The sequence below is a fragment of the Spinacia oleracea genome, chromosome 4, assembly GCF_020520425.1.
Source record: "Spinacia oleracea cultivar Varoflay chromosome 4, BTI_SOV_V1, whole genome shotgun sequence".
In the NCBI taxonomy this organism is placed as follows: Eukaryota; Viridiplantae; Streptophyta; class Magnoliopsida; order Caryophyllales; family Amaranthaceae; genus Spinacia; species Spinacia oleracea.
Window position 1 is genome coordinate 12,876,134 of NC_079490.1, and position 16,061 is coordinate 12,892,194.

The window sequence follows — 16,061 nt, forward strand, 5'->3', positions numbered from 1 at the left end:
TCTAATGCTCGCCACCATGAGTGCGGATCTGCAGAAAACGTTCATCAACTCAGATGCTTTCACAATCATCAGTGAGTTGAAGAACATGTTCCAAGATCTGGCTCGAGTCGAAAGATTCGAGACTCATAGGCAAATTCTTGAGACCAAGCTTAAGAAAGGCGAGCCCGTAAGTCCACATGTTCTCAAAATGATTGGACTCATTGAGAATATGAGTCGGCTGGATCAGCAATTTTCTCAGGAAATGGCTATAGACACCATCCTCCATTCTCTTCATAGCTGGTATGATCAGTTCAAACTGAACTACAGTATGAATAGCCTGGACAAAACGCTAACTGAGCTTCACGGTATGCTGAAGACCGCTGAAAAGACGCTCAAAAGTGATAAGCAGGATGTGCTTATGGTGCGTGGGGGCAAGTTCAAGAAATCTGGAAAGAAGAGGAATGCTAAGAAAGGTGGCAACAAGGCCAGCCCAACTAAGCAAACTGGCGCCAAATCTGTAAAGAGGAAGGTCAGTCAACCCACTTCTGAATCCGAATGCTTCTACTGCAAGAAGAAGGGGCATTGGAAGAGAGATTGCTTGAAGCTAAAGGAAGATCAGAAGAACGGAACAGTCGTTCCATCTTCAGGTATTTTCGTTATAGACTGTATACTTGCTAATTCAACTTCTTGGGTATTAGATACAGGTTGTGGCTCACACTTATGTTCCAATCCACAGGGACTAAGAAGAAGTAGAAAGTTAAGCAAGGGTGAAGTCGACCTACGAGTGGGAAATGGAGCACGGATTGCTGCATTAGCTGTAGGAACTTACTATTTGTCGTTGCCCTCCGGGCTAGTTTTGGAACTGGAAGAGTGTTTCCATGTTCCAAGTCTTACTAAAAACATCATTTCAGTTTCTTGCTTAGATGCTAAGGGATTTTCCTTTTTAATAAAAGACAATAGTTGTTCGTTTTATTTTAAAGAGATGTTTTATGGATCTGCTAGATTAGTCAATGGACTTTATTTATTAGATCACGACAAACAAGTATATAACATAAATACCAAAAAGGCCAAAAAGAATGATTCAGATCTCACCTATCTGTGGCATTGTCGATTAGGCCATATAAACTTGAAACGCTTAGAAAGACTTCAAAAGGAAGGAATTCTAGAACCATTTGACTTAGAGGATTATGGTAAAGGCGAATCATGTTTACTTGGCAAAATGACAAAGAAACCTTTCTCTAAAGTTGGAGAAAGAGCAAATGAACTATTGGGTTTAATCCATACAGATGTATGTGGACCAATGAGTACAAATGCTAGAGGTGGTTTCAGCTACTTTATCACTTTCACTAATGACTTCAGTAGATATGGTTATGTCTACCTAATGAAGCATAAGTCTGAATCCTTTGACAAATTCAAGGAATTTCAGAGTGAAGTAGAGAATCAATTAGGCAAGAAGATTAAGGCACTGCGGTCTGATAGAGGCGGTGAATATCTGAGCTATGAATTTGATGACCATCTGAAAGAATGTGGAATTCTATCAGAATTGACTCCTCCAGGAACACCACAATGGAACGGTGTGTCGGAACGGAGGAACAAAACCTTGCTAGACATGGTCAGGTCAATGATGGGTCAGGCCAAACTTCCATTAGAATTTTGGGGACATGCACTAAATACAGCTGCACTCACTATAAATAGAGCTCCGTCTAAAGCTGTCGAAAAGACTCCATATGAATTATGGTTTGGAAAGCCTCCAAATGTGTCTTTTCTTAAGATTTGGGGATGTGAAGTATACGTCAAACGATTAATTTCAGACAAACTTCATCCAAAATCTGACAAATGTATCCTTGTGGGCTATCCAAAGGAAACAAAGGGGTATTACTTCTACAATACATCTGAGAACAAGGTGTTTGTTGCTCGAGATGGTGTCTTTTTGGAGAAAGATCACATTTCCAAAATGACAAGTGGGAGAAAAGTAGACCTCGAAGAAATTCGAGTCGAACAACAAACTCTAGAGAATGCTCAAGATGACATTCAGGATGAAACTCAGAGATCTTTAGAAGAATCTGGTGAGAATCATGGTCAAACTAGAAATGTTACCCCGCGTAGATCGCAAAGATATAGATCTCAACCGGAAAGGTACTTAGGTATTTTGACGAACGAGAGCTATGACGTTCTATTACTTGAAAGTGATGAACCTGCGACTTACAAACAAGCTATGACGAGCCCTAGCTCCAAGCAATGGCAAGAAGCCATGCAATCTGAATTAGACTCCATGTCTGAAAACCAAGTATGGGATTTGGTCGATTTGCCAGATGGCTACCAAGCCATTGGAAGCAAATGGGTTTTCAAACTGAAAAAGGACAAGGATGGGAAACTTGAAGTTTTCAAAGCTAGATTGGTTGCAAAAGGTTACAGGCAAGTCCACGGTGTGGATTACGATGAAACCTTTTCACCAGTTGCAATGCTAAAGTCTATTCGGATAATGTTAGCAATCGCTGCATATTACGATTACGAAATATGGCAGATGGATGTCAAAACTGCTTTCTTAAACGGCGTTTTAACAGAAACTGTGTTTATGACACAGCCTGAAGGTTTTGAGGATCCAAAGAATGCTAAAAAGGTATGCAAGCTAAAGAAGTCAATCTACGGATTGAAGCAGGCATCCAGGAGCTGGAATATACATTTTGATGAAGCAGTCAGTGACTTTGGCTTCATCAAGAACGCAGATGAATCTTGTGTATACAAGAAGGTCAGTGGGAGCAAAATTGCTTTCCTAGTATTATATGTCGACGACATATTACTTATCGGAAATGACATTCCTATGTTGAACTCTGTCAAGATTTGGCTTGGAAAATGTTTTTCGATGAAAGATCTAGGAGAAGCACAGTACATATTGGGCATCAAGATTTACAGAGATAGATCTAAAAAGATGATTGGACTTAGTCAAAGCACTTATATCAATAAGGTGCTTGATAGGTTCAAGATGGCGGACTCCAAGCGAGGCTACCTACCCATGTCTCATGGAATGACTCTAAGCAAGAATCAGTGCCCAAAAACACTTGATGAGCGTAGACGAATGAATGGGATTCCATATGCATCATTGATTGGTTCAATAATGTATGCTATGATATGTACACGCCCGGATGTTGCGTACGCACTCAGTGCTACGAGCAGATACCAGTCAGACCCAGGAGAGGCGCATTGGACTGCTGCCAAGAATATTCTGAAGTACCTGAAAAGGCACAAAGATGACTTCCTGGTCTATGGTGGAGATGATGAATTAATTGTTAAAGGCTATACGGACGCAAGTTTCCAAACCGACAAAGATGATTTCAGATCACAGTCTGGGTTTGTCTTCTGCCTCAACGGAGGAGCAGTAAGCTGGAAAAGTGCTAAGCAAAGCACCATTGCGGATTCTACAACTGAAGCGGAGTACATTGCTGCACATGAAGCAGCAAAGGAAGCTATATGGCTAAGGAAGTTCATAGGTGAACTTGGTGTAGTCCCCTCCATTAAAGGACCAATAGCCCTGTATTGTGATAATAACGGAGCTATTGCACAGGCAAAGGAGCCTAGACACCACCAGAGAGTCAAGCATGTACTTCGTAGATTTCACCTTCTACGAGAGTTCGTTGAAAGAAAAGAAGTCGAGATAAGCAAAATTGGAACTGATGACAACATATCAGATCCATTGACTAAACCTCTGCCGCAGGCGAAGCACAACTCGCACACTGCAGCTATGGGAATCAAGCATATTGGAGAATGGCTTTGATGTCTCTGTTTAATGTTTTAAAGTTTTAGAGTTTAAATCTTTGTAAAACATTATTGGTTAATCATTCACAATAAATGAAGAGAATTCATTTTTCCATTTAATTTGTGGTTTATTAAATGATGAGTCCCTTAAATTTGACGATATATTCAAGATAGACTGTCAGGACCAGTCCTGTGACTAAGAAATGTCTATCAAGTGAACTTGAATGTCAAAGGTTGAAAATGGTCCCTAGTCGGAGTTTTCTATAAAATTGGACGCATAGAAAACGTTAGACGATTAGAATGCAAGATGACTAGTAGTTCTGTTTCTTGAACTATGTGGACATGGCAATGTCATAATCATTTGCATAGATACTTACTTTGTGAAGACTAGTATCGGACAAGACCTATGAAACTTTACTGTAAGAGATGAAAATCTGTCATAAGTAAATTTCATTAAAATTATTAGACACTAAATCCTCAATACCTGAGTGATTTGAGATTACTTGTTTGAGAACTGGTTACTTTGACGTTGACCAACCGTCGCACCGTAAAAGGAGGCTATAAAGGCAACGCTCAGGTAATCACCTATCAAACGAAGTCTAATCTCAAGATCGCAAGATTGGGATTGTCCTCCCATAAATCGGGATGAGATGCTTAAAAGTTGTACAAGGCCACTCGGAGAACTAGAAACTGTGAAATGCATGGCCGTGCTCGGATGAATCATAGGCTATGATTATCTGTTTATTTGATCACTTGAACTCTGAAACCGAGGAACACCTCTGGACATAATAAGGATGACAACTCTTACCTTATGTTCAAGAGCAAGCATCGAGCGACAAAGGAATTAGGAAATGCACACTTGTCCCTAAGGACAAGTGGGAGACTAAAGGAAATAATGCCCTTGGTCCAAGTATGCATTCAATGTTAAGTCTAATAAATGCGGTTCAGTATTAATTAACTAGTTAATAATTCAGTGAGATCAAGTGAGCTGAATGCCTAGCTAGAGGCCGCTTCAGTTCAAGTGGAATTAATGATATTAATCCACAGCTTACTCTTGACTGAACCCGTAGGGTCACACAAATAGTACGTAAACGGATCAAGTATTTAATGGCATTAAATACTCCATCTATGGATATTCGGAATCGACGGATCTTGGTTTCAGTGGGAGCTGAGATCGTCAAAGGCAAGAAAAGAATACTCCGGAAATGATGATATTGCCGGAAACGGAAATATGGATCGTATCGGAAATATAAATATTATCCAAGTCGTAGATGTTGCCGGAAACGGAAACATGGTACGTATCGGAAAATATTATCGGAAATAGAAATATGCCGGAATCGGAAATATTGCCGGAAACGGAAACATTGTCTGAATCGGAAATATTATCGGAATAGGAAAATAATTCCGGAAACGGAAATATTAAATATTTGTTCGAAACGGAAATTAATTCCGGAATCGGAAATGTTAAATATTGTTCGTATCGGAAATGAATTCCGGAATCGGAAAATTAATCGGAAGCGCGTCGTACGAATTAGCATCGGACGAGCTTGCTAGACGAAGGCCCAGCACGAAGCCAGGCCCACGTCCAGCAAGGGAAACGCGCGCCACAACACGCCAGCCCAAGGCTGCGCCAGGCCCACCGCAAGGCAGGCCCAGCGCGCGCCCAAGGCTGCGGCAGTCGTGGGCTGCGTTGCTCGGGCAGTGCGCGCGCGCGCATGGCGCCCCTCGTGGGCTGCTGTGCTTGCGTGTGTGTTTGTGTTCACGTACGAAACCTAAAACGTACAGGATTCGTTTAATGATTAAATTCCTAATCCTAAAAGATAAATTAATTAAATAAGAGTTTCACTAGGATTCTAATTTAATTAATTCGTATCCTAGTAGGATTCCAATTCTCTTTCCATACCCCTATAAATATGTGGCCTGGGTTCACAATTTATAACGAGAGTTTTCAAGTATTCAAAGTGAGTTTTTGAGAGAAAAATTCAGTCACATATCTTGCCTAAAAGTGCCGAAAATTATTAGTACCTTAAGGGCGATTCTAGTTGGTCAATCTTAAGGCGGATCCGGACGTGCTGTGGACTATCTACGGAGGGACGACACTTGGAGTCCTAAAGACTTGTTCTTGTTCGGTTCGGGCGCAGCTAGGGAAGGCACGCAACAAAGAGTATGCATCTAAACTATGCTATATGATTATGTGTAAATAATATGTATTCCTGGCTAAATGGTTTTTCCGCATGATTTATGAATTGTCATATGTATCATAACCTAACAGCTACAACATTTTGTCTTTTTGATTTCCATGAGATGGGAGAGTTCCCTAGAAGGATGCAAAAACCAGATGTTGATCTTCTTGTTGATGGACATCCTGCCTAGTCACTATCACAGTATGCAGTGAGTTGTGCACTTGATTTTCTTGCCAGTAAGATGCCTTGGTCTATGCTGCTTGCAAGGTACCTTAGGACTCTCTTAGCAGCTTGCATATGCACTGTAGTTGATTTGTGCATGAATTTGCTCAGAACATGGACAGTGTATGCAATATCTGGTCTTGTTAAGGTAAGATAGATGAGTTTTCCTACCAATTTCTGGTAGCTTTCTGGGTTGTCAAGTACATCACCTATGTCTGCAGTGAGTTTGGTGTGACTGTCCATGGGAAGCTTGAGAGTTCTGCAGTTTTTCATCTTATACTCTTCAAGTAGATCAAGCACATATTTCTTTTGAGAGAGGAAGATCCCCTGTTGTGATCTATCTGCTTCAATGCCAAGAAAGTATCTTAGCTCACCCATGTCCTTCATGTGAAACTGAGAGGAGAGAAAGGTTTTGGTGTCCTCAATGGCTTGCATATCATTTCCTGCCAGCACAAGATCATCTACATATACTAATATCACAGTAAATGACTTCCCACTTTGCTTAGTGAACAAAGAATAGTCAGATTTGGATTGAGAGAAATTGTAGCTTTTGAGAGCTTGACTGAGTTTGGCAAACCACTGTCTGGGAGCTTGTTTGAGGCCATATAGTGATTTCACAAGCTTACACACTTTGTTGTACTTGTATCCCAACTGTTGTGATTGCTCCCCCTCTCTTTGAATGGATATTCTTCCCCCCTTGCCACAGTAGCCAGGTGGAAGCTTCATGTATACAGTTTCCTGCAAATCACCATGCAAGAATGCATTTTTAACATCCATTTGATGGACAAACCATTCCTGTAAGGAAGCTACAGCAAGCAAAGATCTAACAGTTGCCATTTTGGCTACTGGGGCAAATGTCTCCTCATAGTCAACACCATATGTTTGCCTATTGCCTAGAACAACAAGTCTGCATTTGTCTCTTTCAACCCTACCATCTCTATGAAATTTTGTTCTGTACAGCCATTTGCAACCAATTGCTGTTTTTCCTGGTGGTAGGTCTGTGATTTCCCAAGTGTTGTTTTCCTCAAGAGCTTCTAACTCCTCATTCATAGCATCCACCCACCTTTTGTGCTTCACAGCATCTTTGTAGTGGTGTGGGACAACATTCTTTATAACTTTGACTAGAAAGAAAAAAAATTCATATGTGGCTTGGGTGTAGGTTGATGGGTGAATTTTTGTAGGTTGGACAACACTGACATTGTGAGCTACATGATAGTCACTGTGCCAGGAGGGTGGTTTGTGTTGTCTGGTAGATTTTCTAGGTATGGTGGGGGTTGGGGTTTGTGTTTGTTGGGGAGGTGATGGAGGTGGAGGAGATTGGGTCTCAGTGGGTGGTTCATGAATATCATTTTCTGTAGTGTTTGGTGTAGTTTCCAGTTCACTCCAGTCACTGCAGGTTATGGTGTTTTGTGGGTTTCTGGCTGTTTGTTGTTGATGCAATGCACCCACAAATGCATTGATTTATGAAGTCATGGTAGTAATAGGAGGGTATGAGTTAAGTGATTCTAGTTCTTCCCACAGTCCTCTAAGATCTGTGTAGTAATCTGTAATTGGTTTTCCTTGTTGTTTCATTTCATACACCTGTTTGTTCAGCTTATATTTCCTAGAGCCATTTGTGACAGAGTATCTTTGGTCAAGTTGACTCCATATCTGTGCAGCATTTGTTCCAAACATGACAGACTTCTTGATAGACTCGGACACATTTGCAATGAGCCATGAGATAACCATGCTATTGCATGGGTCCCAGTGCTCTTGTTTCACTGCATCAGAAGGGTCTCTTTTGACTAGACCAGTCAAAAATCCCAGCTTTCTTTTAGCAACTAGAGTGATTTCAAAGGATCTCTTCCAAGATCTATAATTTGAGGCACCCTGAAGTTTTTCAACTACTACAGAGGTACTCCCATCAGATGGGTGTAAATATAAGGGACTAGTGGTTTCTATGGTAGTCATGTTGTTTTGTTCACAAACAGACTCTATACTAGCAGAAATAAACAATAAAGTTTGAAGCTTTACTAACTTGCTATTCTAACAAATTTCCTGAATCATTCTTGCAGAAACACACAATGTAAGAGAGTTGAGTACTACCTGAACCTGGTAGCTCTGATACCATGAAAACATTGTAGTTTCATACGCAAGAAAGAAGAGAGAAAGTGTGTGCTCCAATCCAGTTTTCATTCATTGCGGCTTGCCCTAAAGAGAGGCTAAGCAAGGCATTATATACAGCCCTAAGTACTACACTTAACCAATGAAATAAGGACAGCTAGCATACAAGAGAATCAACCTATAATAGCACACAATTGTGGCCCTAGGATCAGTCACATGATGCTGACAGAAATGACAAAAAAACGGCTAGATAGTACATGATCACATGCACTGAATTTGATAGAAATTAGGAGCTGGATTGGGCTTCATTCACATGGCTCATAGGCCTTCATTTACTTGGCACACAGGCCTTACTTCTTCAATAGTACTCCATATATATATTTCGCACGTGTATCCTAATTCCATCTATCATGAAATCTTATATATGCAGCTACGCGAATGCCACGAACTTCTGAAGAAATGCAAGTGATGGTGGTAGAAGAAGTGATAGTCCAACAACCAAAAATGGATGATAATGAAAACTGGGAAACAAAAGTGGAGCGTTAAACCCCGCCCCATTATTATTCACCCGTCCAATATAATTACTAAAATGCCCTTTATTATGTTAGCTTTCTCTCTCCCCAATTTTACACCCACATCACTCTTAATCTCTCCATCAAACTTGTTAATAAATTTAGTTAATGTATTTTTAAAATTTAATGAATTTGGTTCATAAATTTAATAAAAGTCCAAAAATTTAAAACAATAATTTAAAGAAATTTAGACTTCTTCGTTTTGAGCTTGGTCCATGATAGAGGTTTCTGCGTTTTAAGCTCCGTCCACGTGTTTAAACAAAATAATCGAATTTTAATTAATGATAATAATAAATATCAATCCGATTAATAATTAATAGAAATTAATTTGGTTCCCTCAATAATAAAAATCTAATTTACAATTTTTTGTAAAAAAATGGTACTTCACATAGGCTTTTTCAGTTTGAGCTTGCACCATGATGAGATCTTAAACAGAAGAAGTCTCCACCAGTATTACTTGTTTATTTCATACACAATTAAGCAGGATTGTGATAGACCTTAATTTTAAATTATGTATCTGAATGCATCTCACTTGCGTTGTGCTGATAAAACCTACTCGTTCTTTGTTTTTATTTCTTAATTTCTATCGCAAGTTTAGTTCTTTGTTACAGATTAGGTAACTTCTCTCCAACACAACACTCAAAACCACCCAAACAACCGTACTTTTATTATTTTTCTGTTTCTAATTTGGAATGGGAAAATGAGTGATGGCGTGAATGTATTTCAATGTTGTCACACAATCCAAAATCTAAGCTACCTACAAATAGAAATTTTCCAATATTCCACAAAGTTGCATAGGCTCATGATTGAAGAATTAGAGCCATTATGTGAAGTTACAAAATGAAAAGGTTACAAGAACCATCAAGTTATGCATAACCTTACTGTTTGAAGGGAGTGAATGCAGAACCCCGGAATCTGGCGTTTGAAGGGCAGAGGCCCATAAAGTAAGGGCATAGTACAAACTACGAACCTCACTCTAGTAAAACTTTAACAGTAGCACAGGCTTCATGCTAACCTATGCGCACTTCAAATCACCACATACGTCTACTCATCTTGCATCAACATATAAACAGGGGAAGAAGACGAAAATAGAAGAATGGAACTTGGCAGTAAAAACCCAAGCATTCTTTTTACCATTTAGAAAATAGAAATACTGCTAGTGTCAGTGACCAAGGGAACAGAAGAAAGATTACTACATGTTGAAGTAAACGTTTCCCCTCGTATCACCTAGCACCAAAGTTGGTCACAACACCTGTGCATCAACATGGGTTTCGAAATTACTTTGGCCATTCCAGGCTATTTACATCATCACTACATCATCTACCATTAGGTTAGTTCATCATTCCATACACAAAACATGGACCTCAAGTCCTCAACCATGAGTCGACTACCTGGTTAATTGATTCTTTAACTGAAATGTATTTGTGACATTTTTAGGTAATCTACTCATTGCACCAGATTTAAGCATTACTAGCAGCAGCAGAAGCAGAACCTTCAGTTTGGTGAGGACTGAGGAGCATACTTGTCCATTAGCTTGGTCAAGGCGGCATCGAATGATTTCTCCATCTCCACCTCCTCCTCCCTGTGCCTAGCCCTCATCTCAAGCATTTTGTCATTGTGGATCTTTACCAGGTTCTCTCTCTCAGCCACATACTTTTCAACTTCTTGGTCCTGCATCTCCTTAAACTTCACCGCCTCCTCAGCCCTAACATGAAAGGAAATAGAAAGTTGTAAAGTGTATTGGTATATTATTGCTAATGCATATTTGCATTATGAATGTGAATACAACCTTGCTACACAACAAACTCACAATAAGGATAAATAGACTCCAGGGGTAAAAACCTCCACAGATCATTTTGAGGGGACAAAACATAATCATATTGATCTCAAAGCACAGTTCCATAGTGGTACCACATAGCAAGATGACAGATACTCGCAAATACAGTTATGTATATCTACAAAGGATGTTAGGACAAATATGCATACACACATGAACTAACTAGTCAAATTAATAGTGTGAGGCAAAGCAACATTGCAAATAATATTCAGAATCAACGTACCTGCGCCTAGCATCCTCTGTGCTTGAAGCTTGTGCCTTCAATTCCTCCATCTTCTTCCGCTGCGCCTGCTGAAGCTTTTCAAAATTGGCCTCCTTTGCCTCTGTTGCATCATGGATTTTCTGGATCTGATCGTTGAAGAAATTCGCTTGAAAATCCATCTGCAAGGAAGTGAATCAAGTCTGTGAAGTGTGAACTGTGAAGTATGCCAGAGTGTCATACATGAAGATATGCAATAATGCAAGCCAAGGAAAGATTTCTACTGACAAGCTAGCAACTATACTACGGTACTACCCCTAGAATTGGCATGGTTGTACAAACTTCAGCGTGAATTGAGCTCATAAAATTTCAGTGAACCTTCAATTTTTTAAAGAAAGTTAACCAAGAGAACTGCAATAACAAACTAATTCATAAAATGAAGTACCTCTTCCTTGTTCTCCTCATACTGTTCTTTCGTTCTCTGTCTCACTATCCGATTTTGCTCCATTGTTTGCCTGAGCTGCTTAGAGAGAATGTTGTTTGAAACCTCAAGTGCCTTCTTTTCCCTTTGATCTTTGGCAGCTTTGTTCTTGAACCAAGTGAGTTGTTGATTATCCTCACTCATCTGCTTCATAGGACCAACTACCATCTCCTGGTATGACCTAATGTCAAATTTCAGCCTTGCTTTTCCTAGCATCGGCAGAAACAGAAAATGTCAAATGAATGAAATAATCAAGATATTAACAATGTTAAGTAATCTTACAGGCTTTAGTTTAGCTGCCCATCCAAGTTCATTATCAGTCAGTCCTAAAATAAAGTAAAGCAATGACATGCACCACACAGTTTGTGTCATTGACTGGGCTAGTCCCACCAATCACTGAAGTCTGAAGAGTAATAAAGAGGTTTAACTGGAACTTACAAATCAAGATTGCAATTCACGGCATGATTGGATATTTTAAATGATTAGATACAATGCAGAAGAGAGAGAGTTAGAAATAAAACATCATATTGAAGGAGATAGAAAGGAACCTGGAGAATGCTTATTATATTCATCTAGGTCATCCTTCTTAGCCAAGAATCCATAAAGTTGGCGCTTTCCTCCGGGATAAAACAGTGCCCTTCTATTGCTTTCCCATGCTGTCCTCCCCGTTCCCTGTCCAACGAAGTGCCTGTGAAGCCGCTCAGCCTCCACATACCCCACAGCTGAGCTCTCGAATATCAGGACACTGAATCCACGATGGCCCTTAGGTCCATAGGAGTGTTTAGCCTTGACTGCAGCATATCCCTTGAAGTAGTCCAGAAGCTCCTGGTTGCCCATACCAATCCACTAAACAAAACAAACATTATAATCAACCAATTAACACACACGATTTTAAGATCCACAAGGGAAGGTAACAAATATTACAATAAACACATGAGAGGGCTAATATAGATGAGAATATTGGACCAAGACCAACCAATGGATGCATAAAGAAGATAATAAATAACATGAATTCATACCTTTTCATTGTCATCAGTATCCAGCCATGTATTCATGACCATAACCATAGGAGGCCAGACAATGTCATGATCTTTGACCTCTTGCTTCAAACCCTCCCATTGGCCAAATGATTCTCCGGAAGGGACCACAGAGGTTCCTTTTCTCCGAAGTTCCTCATCCAAGAGATCAGCAAATGTTCGATGAAGCTTCACTCTTTGAGAACCTTTCGTTCTCGCATGAGCCATAAGTGGCTGGAGACCCTTGTACCAATCAATGGCGCCAGGACCGCCATGGCAAGCAGGGCAATGCCACTGCCTTTCAGGTTCATTGATCTCCTCCACTGTCAGAGAGTCCACAATATCGAAAAACTTCTTCAGCATCTTATGTTTCTTTTTTGATTCATGGGTTTCTGGTCCTTCATCAGAGTCAGAACCATCACTTAGCAGGTAATCATCATCATCAGTGTAATCGTCATCTTCAGAATCAATGATAGCCTTGTCATCTTCTTCATCAGCAACTTTCTCCTCTCTCGCTTGACATGATCCAGTTTTGGCAGCCCAATTCCACCCATGCTGTAGAGGAGGTGTGACTGATGGTCCAGTCACATGCTTGCCATCAGACCGAGTCCCTAATCCACCCTGTCTCCTCTGATCATTACTTGGGTTAGTCCGGGCATTTCCAGGAGCATTACTACGCATGCCAAGTTTCTGAGCTGTATTCGGTTGACCCCAAGCTTTGGGTTGGGCATTTGGTTGAGCCCATTGTCCCCATGTTTTTCCAGCATTACCTCCAACCTTGCTCTTCGGCTTTCTGCTGACCTCTTCCCAAGCACCATCATCTGAAGAGCCTAGGCTGATATTAGTAACACCCTGACTCAAATCATCAACCCTTTTTCCTGAACTCATACTTCAGCACCTGTCCATGGATTCCCATCAGCTATTTATACAAAATAATATCCCCAAAACAAAAAAATTGTTATGACAAAAAATGAGTGACACCTTAACAGTCATTAAAAAAATCAATGATAATCCCACCAATCATACGCTTATACCTTTAAAATAAAAACACATAAAGAAAATGATTCATATCCAGAGGATCCCTAATCCTATTGAAGAGGACAACATCATATATCACAAAGAAAGGGAAACCAGTAAATTTTTGACATAAACAACACTTCAATTGCTAGACCAATTTTACAGAATCTTTTTTTTAAAGGATCAAACTGGTAAGTGCTTAACTTTGAGAACCAAAATGATACAATTAACTAATATCCTCTTAGCTCTTATACAACGAGCATATTGACAAATCGTCACAGCAACTGGAGTCATACTTGCTATAACTAAACAAATAACAGAGAAGCATTCAGCCTTTGCCCCAAATTTTATGATCCCAAGAGAGTCAATCTAAAGCTGAATCTTAAAGCAAAAGCCAAAAGCGAACTTCTATTCTACCACTGATTGAAATAATTCATAACTGCCAATAATTATATCATGTGACTGTACAATCTGCTATGGCCTTTGCAAAATAGGAAATGGTCCAAGTACTCATTCTATGTCACTACCAACAATACTCACTTCCAAACACATACACAATGACACTAGGGCACTTCAGACTACGCAAGAATCCATCCCCTCAAACTTCTTGGTATTTGAATCAGGTTATCTTAAAAGAGACTCCTAATTAAGTCGATTTTGAGTACCATAAACCAAGACAAAAAAAGCAGCATGAAATCAACTACGATTGAAAAATGATCCTTAACAAATTTATCAAGTAAAACAGGACAAGGGCGAGGGAGCAAGGGCATAATAGATCAATTCATGCTTTTTTTTGGGAATAACTGCATAAGGTTATGACACTGTACTCAAAACAAACAGTATCTGCCTATGCGTTTGCCTTTCCCTGCTAATTAAATAAAAAACACTCCTAAAATGGGTATAATCTCTCAAACCCTCAAACAACCCTCCAAAGTGGCATGCATTACATTAGCATGATTCAACCATTCATCCAAATGCCTAAAACCCTAAAAAATTGTCCCTTTCATACATTTTCACCAAAATTACAAAATAAAAATAAAATACATCAGAACAAATAAATACGAAGTAGTATATGTATATCATTCCAAAAACAAACAAAAAACCATAATAACGGGATAAAAAGGGAAAATACGAATAAATCGTATGACAAGCAAAAACCCTAGCATATAATTTATAGAAGGACACTAAGAAAGAAATTTACTCCAAAATCCAAATAGTGGCACAAATTTCACAAGCATGCTTCGAAACATGAAATTTTCGAGAAAATTCGTCAAACAAATTGGAAAAAAAAATATCACATAAATTACAAGTTACTTTTTTAATCAAAATTCACAGAAATTTTATTCAGCATGGTGTTTCAGTAGTTTAAAAGATGATTTCATCGGAGAAGAAAACACTGGCAGAGAGATTAAGAGGGGAAATAGGAGAGAGAAGGAAATGATGAAATCTTACGTCACCTTCAAGTTTTTCGACGATCGGGGTGAAATGCCCGAAGAAGAGTGTTCGCCGGGGGAATTTCGCCGACGACGCGCCGACGGGAGGAGAGCGTTAGAAGTAGAAATGGGAGTGAGTGAGTAGAAAAATGAGGGAGGGAAAATATGGGAAAGTGAAGTATCACAAATATGAGAAAACCCTATTTTTATGGGTAGTGGGCCCGGATTCCAAATTTTTATTCAATTTAATGGAATTTTTTACTACGAGTATTATTTTGAGAAATTCTCTGTTTTAGGTGGTAAAAAATTAATTATATGGGGATGTATTATCGTAATTGCATGAAATTAGAATTAAGCTTAACTAAATTTATCTTAACTGAATTTTGTTGGCTTTATTAAAATTAAAGTGACTCATGACACGTTTTATTCATTGGAAGAACCCGAACTTATACGAAGTGACTTATCTGGTTAAATTGATAGATTTTGTTACAATTTATTGGGTTTAATTATAAGAGAGTAAGCTTATATGATCTGATTGAAGTTTAATCACCTGTTGTTTCTGATTGTAACTTATCTGAATTTATTGGACCAGAAATATTTTTCTTTAAGGTGAAGAGAACACGCCTTAAGTAAATATAAGATAATCAAATTTTTTTAATTATTGAAGAAAATTTTCAAATTTTGAGGATGTTCTTTTAGGGATGTCTTTCCAAATTGATCCTTAAACATGTGGTGGTTAGATGGCCAAAGGAATAAAAACCTCTCTTATTTCAATGATTGTTTGTTTATCAGAAGTAGAGGATATCTACCTTTTTCTTTTTCTTTTTCTTTTTCTTTTGATGCATATAAGAGGGGAGAACCCCATACAAAAAAATAATTTAAGCAACTAGTCGTTGCAAAACCACTCCAATTATGTCCTCTTGGGGTAGATTAATGACTTGAAGATGATATCTACTTGTGAAGTTGTGATAATGAAGATGAATTTTCTATTTACTTATCAAATCAATACCTATGATAAGATCAAAGACATTATAGCGAGTGAGACAAGGAGTGACAAAGTTAGTGATAATATTTAGTAATTTATGATGATCTCATCTTCCATCTTATCCTCATAATCTCCACTCCTATGCAAATGCATAAAGACATGGTGGTTAATGTAAGAGTACACTTAGTATTAACCACATTAGGTTCCATATTCTAATAGACTTACATTATGCACTAAGGTTTTTTCCTTAACAATTTGTTTTATATGACCAAGTGAATGAA

At 38.9% G+C, this 16,061-nt stretch overlaps 1 protein-coding gene across 2 annotated transcripts; it reads right to left on the reverse strand.

The window, feature by feature from the left end:
• Positions 1–9,901: 9,901 nt before the first annotated feature.
• On the reverse strand, positions 9,902–14,976 carry LOC110779285 (protein SUPPRESSOR OF GENE SILENCING 3). 2 transcript variants are annotated; one of them, XM_021983815.2, is made up of 6 exons: positions 14,820–14,976; positions 12,349–13,243; positions 11,878–12,175; positions 11,294–11,538; positions 10,873–11,030; positions 9,902–10,517 (listed from the first exon to the last, which is right to left on the reverse strand). In XM_021983815.2, exons 2-6 carry the CDS (start codon positions 13,231–13,233, stop codon positions 10,307–10,309), a joined length of 1,797 nt encoding a protein of 598 aa, XP_021839507.1. In that variant the 5' UTR covers positions 13,234–13,243; positions 14,820–14,976; the 3' UTR covers positions 9,902–10,306. The 2 variants fall into 2 exon arrangements, with proteins under 2 accessions (XP_021839507.1, XP_021839508.1); XM_021983816.2 differs by having other exon boundaries at positions 14,815–14,965.
• Positions 14,977–16,061: the final 1,085 nt, after the last annotated feature.